Source organism: Cariama cristata, unplaced genomic scaffold (genome assembly GCF_000690535.1).
Source record: "Cariama cristata isolate BGI_N322 unplaced genomic scaffold, ASM69053v1 scaffold6365, whole genome shotgun sequence".
NCBI classification, from domain to species: Eukaryota; Metazoa; Chordata; class Aves; order Cariamiformes; family Cariamidae; genus Cariama; species Cariama cristata.
The window spans coordinates 128,606-140,680 of record NW_009615686.1 but is presented as its reverse complement, the minus strand read 5'-3'; the positions used below and the strand labels follow the sequence as shown (position 1 = coordinate 140,680).

Below are 12,075 nucleotides of genomic sequence, written 5' to 3'. Positions count from 1 at the left end.
CTCGAGGCCCAGCAGCAGTGTTACCTCTGCTACTGCTTGGTAATTCCCCGTTTATATTCTCAAGAATTATATTGGCCCTCATGCACAAGCACGGTGGAAGATGTTGGCTAGTCACACACTTCTAAATCCTTTGCAATTAGCATCGTATTTCATGACAGCTCTCTCCTCTCCTTTTCTTGTAAAGTGAAGCTACAGATTTAATTTTTGATACCTGGCACTGCAGTAAAAACATTTTTCAAATTATTCTATTTTGTTGAATGAAATAACCTGGCAGACATCCACATCACTCATATTTCCATGTCAAGACCTCTGTATAACCACACTGTACAGACAAACTGAGACATCAAAAAAGAAGCTAGCAGACACTAATTGTGGAAATGCATAGGATGCCCATTTTTTTTTCAGATTTCTTCAGCCACTATATGTTTTTGAAGATAAGCTTATGAAAGATCTGGGCTATGTGTCCTTGTTCATTTTTAACCTCACCTCTATAACAAGACAGAGATTATAACGCTGTTGATTTTACTTTTTCAAACATATCTCAAATGCATTATCTTATTTTGAAGGAACAATTTATTAAAAGATACTCATATCAATCAGTCTTACACTTCATCTTTTTGTTGAAAATGAGACATTTTAAAGTCTCTCGACCAAGGAAACAAATAGAAAAACTTCAGAAAACTGTTGGGGAAAAAAAAAAAGACTCAACAAAATAAATACTGAACTTGCTTAATTTGTTTACACTTGCAATCTCAAGCCCTTTTCCTTACTGTTATCAGCAGCTGCTATCAGTTATTATAGAGAGAACCACTAGCACAATCTGAAATTACACTTTTTAATACAGATCTATGACCAAGTTTAAGTGTATTGTTAGTAGTTAAAGGAGCTGTAGGTAGTTTTTCCTTAGAATTTAGCAAATTAGCAGCAATACTTCATAGTCAGGACTATGTACAACACATTCTCAGACAAAAACAGAATCAAGCTACCTTCTTAAATAGTAATCTTGACAGAAGAAAAGCCAATCCTTTTCCTACAACTGCATGTACCTGAATTTCATGATTTTCCAGTGTTCCAAACACCTTACTACTAGCTGTTCTACCTACTTTGCAACAAAGTGGAAAACCAACAACCTGTACATGTATGACAGACAGATAGGTACAGAAATGTGGACGTGACTTACAAGCAGTGTCACTAGGGGATATCCCCACGGGGTAGAAAGACCCTGTTTAACATGCTGGGAGGAACTGTTACTGCAAACCTGGAGGGTGACTGTGCGGTCCCTGCTACAGGGCACCACTGGGCAGCCTGCCCCAGGAGTTCAGCAGCAAGAATTAGCCTGTGTGGCTGGCATGTTTAGAAAAAAATTATCTGTGAAACAAATGACTGACTTTTCAAACATTAGAACAGATGAAATTAAAATGACAGAAGTGAATCTGCATTCAGATTACTGGAGGAAGATATTATCAGACAGTAAATGAAGTAAAACACAGCATGTCCAGCTGAGGCTTTTTACCTAACATGTTATGTCCCTGTCTTTTTCCAGTTTGAAATGAATTACCTTTTAGAGAAGTGACTGGATTATAAAAGGAAGAAAAGCAAGTGTAATGAAGAGGCTAAAATTTCCAGTCTCTGTAACCTTCCTATAACATTGAGCTGTTCTTTCAGAAACCACTAACAACTTCTAATATGTGTAGCAATAACAAAGGTGCACAACTCACATCACACTCCTGAAAAATCAACATTATTCATCTAATTTCACACCCGAGTTAAATTTCCAAAGCATGTGTAAATTACACTGATAGCCTCTGTCTTAGCACTGAGTTTCAAGGCCTTAATATTTTACTAACGTAAGCTAAAAGCTAATCTATAGAGGAAGACTTGTCCATATGTCAATAATGTATCAATACAACAGACTGATATTCATTACTGAACGCTTACTTCACACATATTGACTTCAGATTATTGTCAGTGTATGTATCACAGCTGGACTATATAAATGAGCCAGAGCTGTCTGGACAGTAAATATTGATTTAACACAGTAGTTTTTATATAGCCTCATTGAATTGATAGCTGCTTTAAAATGAAATAGATGTCTAAATCCCATCACAGTTGGAAAATTCCTGTAATATTCTCCTTCAGTATTTCAATTTCAGCATAGAAAGCAGAAGATAGTTAATTTTAACTTGGCTGGAACAAACTGGTCTCCCAGATGGCTCCTTATCACACACACAGAAACACTACGTGTCTCTTAGGTGCACACTTTAAAACTCAGATGACGTCTGTCGCTTAGAGGAAGAAAACAAGGTCTTTCTTTTTGTGAAAGGGGGAATGTAAAGTAGGAGGAGTGTTAAAGAAAAGCATGAAGGACAAGGGAGCATCTAGCCCTTTTTTTTTTTTTTTTCCCCCTGTAACTTTAAGTTATTTTCCCTTCACATCCATGCCTTAACAGCAATCCTATATAGAGATCTTCCCAGCCTTTACAAATCTTAGTAAGTCACAGAAAGTCCTCATCTCTTCTCAGAGGACCTTGGTAAAATCAGAACCCAAATGAATTCAGTAGACTTTCCAGAAGATCCTGTTCAACCTTATAACCATCACTCACTGATTACCAATATGCAAGCCAATTCCCATTGAAGCCAGGGAGAACACTATAATGACATCAAGCTTCACAAGATTAATATGCAAATACTCTCAGCTTTTAACTTTACTTTATTAAAGACCTCGTTCAGGATTATTATTTTTTTTACATCCTTGAAATTTTCATCATTTACGAGTAGGAGGACACCAGGTGAGTGTCACTGACAGAGCGGTACAGAAAGGAATCAGGCTTTCTGTATAGTTTTAGAAGCCTTTGTTCTTAAAGAAGCCTCCTTAATAGGTTTCATCCTTTGTTTGACATTTATGGAAACTCACACTTTAACAGTTTTCTGTCAACAAAACAAAGGACACAGAAGAATAGTGTTCTCTGAACTGACTCCGAAGAACATCAAATTTGTAACTGCAATCTGAAGACAAGCACAAACAAAACACAATGATTTTTCCAAAGACTCACAAAAATTGTTCATTCCTCAGTTTTGACCACTCAAAATCTACTTTTCTATTCCTATTCTAGTCATCTCATGTTAATGTTGCTGTTCTCCAGCATGTGAAAATACAGTTCTAGGTTTGGACAAAAAGTTATGAAATATCAGCCCAGCATATTTTGTGGCCAAGAACAATTGCTACACTAGATTTTTTGTAGCGACTACATCACTTTGACCAATTTAATATTGCAAGGAAGAACGAAAAATAGCATTATTCAAAATATATTTATGAAAAAGTTCTTAATATTAACTATTGTTGCTTTAATTTTAAAGGCAGGAAAACTTTGTTGAGATAGAATAAATGGAACAGGAGTACAATCCACTTTGTGAAATATAACTGTATTATAAATTGCTGCTAAAAAGCTGTCAGTGGAATGTCTCAAGGTCACAACAATTTCATTCAGAAATTTTGAGGTTTCAGTTGAAACATTGCTCAGTGTTGGGACTCATTTATATATATGTAAAACTCAGTGACATTTCTGTTTACTACATATGTAAATTAAAGAAAACCCCAAACCCTGGATGTCTCTATGCTGTTAGAAGCTTGGAGTAGTGCTGCATATGTTGCTTGAAGATACCGATTTACTAATGGCTACAGAAACCACACATAAGAAAATTGATAGTCCAAGACCACTTTTTAATGAAATTTCATGGCAGATTACTAACCTGAACAAGAACAAAGTAACGTTTTTTCCACCGCTTCCAAACCTTCTGTCCTAGAGCGTACAAATATCTGCAAAGGAAAAAATAAAGGGAATGTTTTTCCATTAATAAGAAGCATGATATTAGGAGGACCCAGAACAAATGAGTATATTCATTTGCTCTACCTACTGAGCTGCTTCTTCGGTGTTATCACATCTAAGAAGTGATTTTTTTCTTCTATTTACTCAGACTATAAAAATGCAGAGATCTTTCTTTTCATTCAAAATAAGACAAAAAGCAGAAACAAAAGACCTCATGTTTGAGAAGGCTAACCCGCTTATCACTTACATTTTAGCAACTGCTTCTGAAAACAGAAAAAATAGCCTAAAGTAGAACACTTTTGGCTACACAGAAATACTGAATGTTAGAAAAGTTAAATTCCCCAACATTTTTTTTTTCCATTTGGTTTCCGTAGGTTTGCTAGTGTTTCTCTAGTCTGTGAGCAGTCAGTCACAGTGTCAGTTTGGGAAAACGCTCAAATAACAAAATGCCAGCAGACACACAAGATCAAATTTTTTTCCAGAGTAAACTAGAATCTAATTTCCCAAACAGAAGCACTTCACTATAAAAAGTCTTAAATTACAAAAACTCCTTGTCACCTTGGCAATTTCCAGGCTTTGAATCAGACAATGCAATTGGGAGTATCAACCTGTGAGACAACAAAAACACAGATGTTGATACTGTTTGGTGGTAGAGGAAGCATCCTCATTATGCAAGAAGTTGCAGAAAGTTTTACGGCATTATAGAGACCCTCTTTTCTGTCACTGTGGTCATGTTGCACTGTTGTTAACAAAGACAGCAAGAGGAAAAAGATGAGCTGTGGAAATGTAAGCAAGAGCCTACGAGTGGTAAGGATCCGCTGCTTAAAACCTGACAGGAGAGCAAAACATTACCTATGAGATGTCCCTTTGGGCTGGACAGCTTTTGTCAAGGGCATCTAGTACAACTAGGTGGGTCAGAGGCAAATTGCTCAGACCAATGAATGCTGGCTTCACAGGACACTCTCCAGAGGATGCTGGCACATATATTACGGAGAAGTTCTAATAACTAGGATTGGAGGTGGTGGTTTGGATGATTGGTAGAAGGACAGGTGCCTTTGTGGTAAGAGGATAGGGTCTGCTGCCCTCTACTTTATGACCACTTCTGGGGCTTTGTTGACCGGTGGTTTTTAACTCAGTTGAAAAACAGAGCAATGAACCAACATCTCACGTGAAATAGGCAAGTGAGATACAGTCAAAACCTTTTTTCCACCTATCCTGGGCATACACTCAAGCACATTCTTTCCCACTTTAGCTGTCACAAAGGACAAATTTTTGTCTAACAGGAATTTCAGCATAATGCTTACTAACATGGTGGTTTGTCAGATTATGTAGCGGCTCCCTCACTACTGCAACACCGATATCTTGCCCTTCTTCAACCCCTGCTACACCTGTGTTGAAGCTCTGCTTTTTATTCATATGAGAAAGAGGACAACTGGCTTTGTGTACACGATTACCAGTGGATGTAGCTTTCTTTGAATAGTCCAGATGCTGCCACACTCTTTTTAACTTCTTAATTCTGTGATTATTATAAATTCAATAAAAAGAAAGGAGAGGAGTAAGGGTTATGTCAGAAAAGGTACCAAAAAAAGAGCCTACTAGGGTTTATTTGAAAGTTTATAATGTTTTGCAACTAAGGAAGCATATACCTCACGGAGTGATAGGCACAAAATATGAACTGTTCTGCTTTTCATATATGTTTCAAAAGAGCCAGGCATGTTCCCCTAAATCAGAGCATTTACTTTCCCCAAAGCATACCACATTGTTATTGCCCCGTTAATCTCTTTACTATTGCCATAGGGTGGAGGGGGAATGACTGAGGAATTTCACTCAGCTTTGAAGATTAATGACCGGCGCGGGAGAAAAGTAAAAGGGTCCACAGGTGGCCTTTGGGTTCTCTCCATCCTAAGCCTGCCCTCTTCTTCACTGTGATTCTGCCACCGCATCCCTCAGAATATCCCATAGGTTTCTCTGATCTATGTTGGAGGACAACTGCCCCATGGATTGTGAAGACCAGCTGAGAATACAGAGCCTCCAAATGCAACGATACAAAGATATCCTGACCACTCTCCCATTCTCTTGGCATGTCTTCAATGACTGCAAATGAGCCATAGACTAACAGAGGATTCTTCTTGCTCAAGAGTAATCCCAGTATCATCAGCGGCGAGTAATCCTGGTATCATCATCAGCAGTGACATTACATTCTAACAGAAACATGGCACAAAATGAGGAACCCAATCTTAGAAATGCCAGGTTTAATCCATTCTTTTTCATTATTAATTGAGCCTGGTATCAAAAGGTGCTTTTAAAATAAGAGATCTTAAAAGAACATTTGCTATCAGGGTGGTTACTTTTTCAATTACTTTTCATGTAAGATATACCACATATGGTCCTGCAGTACAGGCAAAACTATCACAAGTTAGAGTAAATCCAAAATTATAAAATAAGAAAGCATACAAAAAAGAAATTAAATAGCACTGTACACTTTTTATTCCTCCTATAAATCATTTCCAACTAAGGTGTTAAATAAGAGCTTCCTTGGGAAACAAAGGAGCGGAACATTAACCACCTAACTTTAAAACCCACTAGTCTTAGATAAGATTAAGTAACAAAGAAAATAGCATTCATGACACAAAGCTGGAATTTAGTATAGAAGTGCAAAGCCTTATGTTACTTGGCTTTACAAATCACTATAAGCAAACAGTTATAATCTTATGTGATTAATCCCTCTTCCAGTGCCATCTCTAATGATGACAGGTTTTTTCGAATGTAGAAAGTTTCAGCCATTTATAAGGGATACATCCCGTGCACATCTAACGTGTGCATGCTCCTGAAAGATGAGGAGATTCTTACTTGAAAATCTAACATTTATACCCAGAAGGAGCCAAAGATCCTAGACTTGTAGAATCCTCTTTGAACTCCTCTTTCCCATTTATCTTCCACTGAAAAAAATGGGAAGCAAAGGACCAAAGAACCTTGTTAAATTTGGACAGTAATATCTAGGATTTGTAGAAACTGCAGTTGATGTCTAGAACAGAAAAAGTCTACAAAAGCCAGTTTCCAGAACTAAATGACACTTGGGTTTCACAACTGAAGCAGAAAATTAATAGGTTAACAGATTCAGAAGTGAACTAAGTCCTAGAGCTAAGTTAAAGAATGTTTTATTTTTAAGATGGGGAATTGCGTCATTTTTCAAGGGTCTCAGGTAAATGACAGTACCAGAAACCAGAGCAGACCCTCACAGTCATCAATTTACAGAGCTGCAGCCTGCTGTTTCTCTACCCACATTTGTATCTGTATTCACCTACAAGCCCCATGCACTCTCTCCATTAAAAAAAAACGTGCACAAGATGCATAGTGTTAATTGTTCAGACTATTTTTTAAACACCCTCAGCAGCAAGAAGAAACACACAACAGCCATTCCTTCAAACACTGTACCTTTCTTTAGCTAAAACATTCTATGCAATACAAAGAAGAAACTGATATTCAGAAGTAGCCAATTCCATATTTCTAAAAATTAACCACATCATTTACTACTATTTGTCTAACTCTAATTTGGTTTCCAGAGTTGGGATAATCTAAAATAATTCTTGGATTACCACAGTTCAGCCATACACTGAGAAGGAAGCTACTGAAATAGTTCCCCTGTGTCTGAGCACTGAAATAGTAATTGCTTACTGCTAAACAGATTTATTTTGACTTCTCTTTAAGACCATGTTTTGAGAGTGTTTAACGAGTAGACTGACAAGAAGTTAGGAAAGATTGGTTTTCTGATGTCTATAGAAACAGACACAGATGGCAGACTTTTATTCTGTAAAAATATATTAATATAATAAGATATGTATACATAACATCTATATCTGTACATATGCACATTAGAAAGCATATTTATGGTTAGTATGTATATGCTTGGTTGCCTTCTTCAATCTTTTTATATTACTCCCATAATTTCCAGTAACTTAAGACTAATACACCTGCTTTTATACAGCACATAGAAAATAGGACCTTGATCAAACATGTTGGGTCATTAAGTGCTACTCCCGTGTAAAGATTTTCTAACACAGTTTTGTAGTAATATAAAAACGCAACCAAACATACAAACCATGCAATCACTTTCCTGAGACTTTCACTCTTAAAAACAGTTCTACAGTTTTCTTTTCTTAAACATTATTTAATATTGCTTTCCTTCTCTTCACTCACTCCCAAATTAAAAAGTAAAAATCAGATTTGAATGAAGTCACAGATTTACCTGATTATACCTCACAATGCTTACAATATGGTAGAAAAATAAACATTTAATATTTAAAGTTCATTTTCCTGGAAAAAAAATAAAAATACAAGCAAATACATTTTCACTACAAAACACAGAAACACCTGGATAAATATGTTTTATATATCATCTTGTCTTCTCCTCCGGAAATAGAAGAAACAAATGGAACAACCATTTTCTTTAAAAAGTCCGAGCATCACTATATTTTAAATATATAAAGGTTAATTTTTTTCAAAGAGCATTTCCTTGTGTTACAAAAATGCAAAACCATAGTGCTAAATATTATAGTTCAATTTCAATTATGTGATGGCATACACAGGAAAGAAGATGGCAGTTTATTTTCTCTAAGTCCACGCTGTGAGAGTGCAGGGTTCTACTTTTTGATGAAAAAATCAGCACTAATGAATAGCTGAAAAACATAATTGAGTGTGGAATACCGGAGCTATTCACTGCTGGAGAAATGAGAAAGGACTTATTACTTCTACGGAGATCATTTTTAGACCAGCCTTTTTATTCTAAGCAATGAAGCAATCTATCTACATCTTGAATGATAAATTCTCTACTTGTAAAAGGCTTCATTTATCACAAACAATGAAAAAAATATAGAAAGAAAAAAATCAATACGTGTAGCAGTTTAGTCCAGCAAAGGCCTTTCTTAAAGAGAAACCTCAGTCAAGGTTGAAAGAGCAATTAATGCAGTCTCAAAAATCTGGGCCACTCTGATAGAGTTCGGTTAACATGTGGCAGAAGTAATCATCCACTTGTGAAAATGATTTTCAGTTCATTCTCAAACACCTTTCAGACACTCATGATCCCATTTAACTGACAACAATACAGGCTATCTGTGGGCATCATTGCATTCGCTGTGAGAGCCAATGGGGACCAAATGCCCACAGGCACTTTCAGTCATCTCTGCACGCTTGCATAAAAGGAATCTTCCTTGCACCGCATTCCTTCTTTTATTTAACCCTGCAAGATTAAGCCATTTTTTTGTCTTCAGTTGAGGATGAGAGAGAAAAGTGATTCAAGACAACAATATGACCTGGGTCATAAGAAACCTAGCTGTAAACATTCTCCGATTCATTTTAGTACTCTGCGCTCTTGAGAAAGAGAACTAAATAAGCCTTCAACAGATGGAAAGAAAAAAATCAGCCTAACTTCTGCTGTAATTATGTCTGCTAAGGATAACGAAATGTTGAAGAATGTCAAGTAATACAACTACCACAGCCACAGGAAACAGTTCCATTTATTCCAATGAGCAAGATGCTCATAAGATGAACAGGAAAATGTGTGGGTTGTTTTTCTCCCCTAAACAACTTTTGACTTACAGTATAAATGGTTATTGGTATGCTGGAAGATCAGATATCCCCAGATTCTTTAACAGTGGTACTGCACTCCAGAGCCCTTCAACAGTTGTGAATATGCATGCCAGCACTTAGGGAACCTGTGAAGTAACTGCACTGGCAACTTGAGAATTATTAATCCAATTTATGTCATATCATGAAACCTATTTATTATGTAAAGTGGGAGTGTTTGTCAAGACAGAAAAATATCCTTTAGCCTTGAGAGAATTCCGGGCAACAAAAGAATGAAATCCTTCAGATGCAACATAAGTGTAGAAAGTGCTCTGATTCTAATGTAATCTAATTGTAATGTAAACAGGTAATGCAACACAACTATAAAACAGCTGGTGCTGAGGAGCAGACACCCACTCTCTGGTGCTTTTTGATGCAGCTTGCTTTGGACTAGCTCTAGTCCGAACCAATGGACTAAAGAGCTATCAGTGGTTGCAGCCTATATGGGTGCATACCTGGAGCTTATCTCTTGGTTTAATTTCATCTAAAAGGATAATGGTCTGTGAACATAAAGTGTTCCATGATGTGAAACAAAGCATAGTGAGCACAAACAACTAAGAGATTGGTTTTAAAAGTGAAAATCTGAATTCAAATGATAATGTTGATGTAGTCATACACTACCACTGATAGAATCAGTCAAAACACCCTGCTCGGTGTCACCTTGGTATAAAACAAATAAATGAACTAAGCTGCCAACTGAGGCAACTCCAATTCTGGAGTCCCAGTGTTGAAAATAGCCCACTTTTGGGAAGAGTGGCGGAAGCTAGTAAGAGCAGTGAACTCTTTTAGGAATGATACTTGGCTTTGGTTATCTGTGGCTGGTTATGTATTTCCTTTCACTGCCCACAAAGATACTTTTGATTTGAAACAACTTTAATTTTGTGAAGAATACAGACCTCATCAGAGGTAATAAAACATATAAGCAGAACAAGATGCATAAATTTCCATCCTAAGGATTGCCAGTTCTAAGTATTTTCATAACATTTGTTGTCATCATCACGAGTAGGTAAGGTCCTCGTTAATTAGTACAAAGAGGTATAGCTGAACTAGCAAAGGCATGAGGAAATATATTACACCTGATATCCCTAGCTGTGATTTGAAATGAAGCACAGAAATTATGATAATGAATTACTGTAGTACTTTCTTCAATTTGTGCACACAGAAGATGTTTATTCAGAAAGTTATGTTGTTTTAAAACTATTTTTCAAAATTCTTGACAGCTGGATTTTTTTAAAAATCCCTAAAATAATCCAGTTAAAACCACTTTTTTAAAACATCACCAAAGTTTTGAAGCAAATCAGTTTAACAAGTCCCAACCTATCTATCATTATTTTCTTAATAGGAACATTACTTGACACGAGTAGTGCTTTATATACTTCAGGTAATTACTCCTCACAACACTTGCAGTGAGGGAGGTTAGTATTATTACATTAGCTTCTGTGTGAGAGAAATCAAAGTGGAGAAAAGCGAGAACTGTTCAGACTCTGAGGTCCTAGCACAGCAGAACCACCATTCAGGAAAGCCTCACACTAGCCCTTATCTTCCAGACGGTGGAAAACACACTTCAGATGCCTGTAAAGCTGCTCAGCCTTTTCACTCCATGTGTCAAAACATGCAAATCATCCATGATTTAAAAAAAATATAAAACAAAATGTTCCAAAGGGAAAGAGCAAATTAAGTGTTTGTCTTTGCAACTCCACTATGCCACTTCCAGTGACTGTGTTTCCTTTGTACTTGGTAAGTATCCAGAGTAAACTACTTGGGGCACACTGCACCTTCGGAGCTTTGCAAATTACCCTTTGGAAGTGCCCTTCTGTCTCCATTGGCTACACCAGACCTCTACAGTGCCAAGACTCCAAACTTAGGCATTGCCATTAGTTGCCTGAAAATAGATGAAATTAAGGAGGCTTTTTGTACCTAGGCATGACAAGAAGTAGATAATGTGACATTCAGAGAAAATGTTTGTTGTTCGCAGTCTGACAAAAGTACTCATTCTAAAGGACAATTGAGAATAACAAATATTAGTTTGCTCTTTTCAGTTAGTGCTATGAGGTAAAGCTTCTGTGGATGCAATGACTGAACTTAGCTGATAATGAACAGAGACTATGTTGACTGTAAAGATTTCAAAATGCTTGGCACACTTGGTAGAAAAAAAAATTCATTTTACTTGTGCTACCACAGAGCAGTCCAGAATGAAAAGAGCTAGAGTACAATTTAAGCAATAGTGGGGAAAATGCAGTTACCTCCTTGGAATTCATACACAATCTTTGAAATAGCAGTCGCTCCCCACATTGCAGAAATGAAAAGCTTTTTATTGGGAACTATGTGATTTTGTTCTGGATTAAAATTTTGACAGTTCATGCTCTCATATATTGCAAAACTCCCTTTTAATCTACCAGACTTCACATAAATATTGGAACCAATGAAGACCACTTCTCCTTCCATCCAACATACAGCAGCAGAAAAACACACGACTCAGACTGTCTCCATTGCATCTCTAGCACCTCGAAGGAATGTAGGAACAGTGCCAGACATGAATTTCCATTCTGGCACAGCAATGCAACTGTTACAGCTTGTTTCCATGAACTCAAATTAGTTACATTTCATTGTGCATTTTAGGCATTCCT

General features: G+C 36.8%; 1 protein-coding gene across 1 annotated transcript in view; it reads right to left on the bottom strand.

Annotated features, from left to right (window-relative positions):
- Positions 1–3,749: 3,749 nt before the first annotated feature.
- Positions 3,750–12,075, bottom strand: part of LOC104161451 (calcium-dependent secretion activator 2-like) — a gene marked incomplete at both ends in the record, with an annotated part of 128,863 nt that continues 120,537 nt past the window's right edge. The window contains one exon of the mRNA XM_009699902.1: positions 3,750–3,816. Coding sequence (XP_009698204.1) covers positions 3,750–3,816 — 67 coding nt within the window. The remainder of the gene's footprint in view (positions 3,817–12,075) is intronic.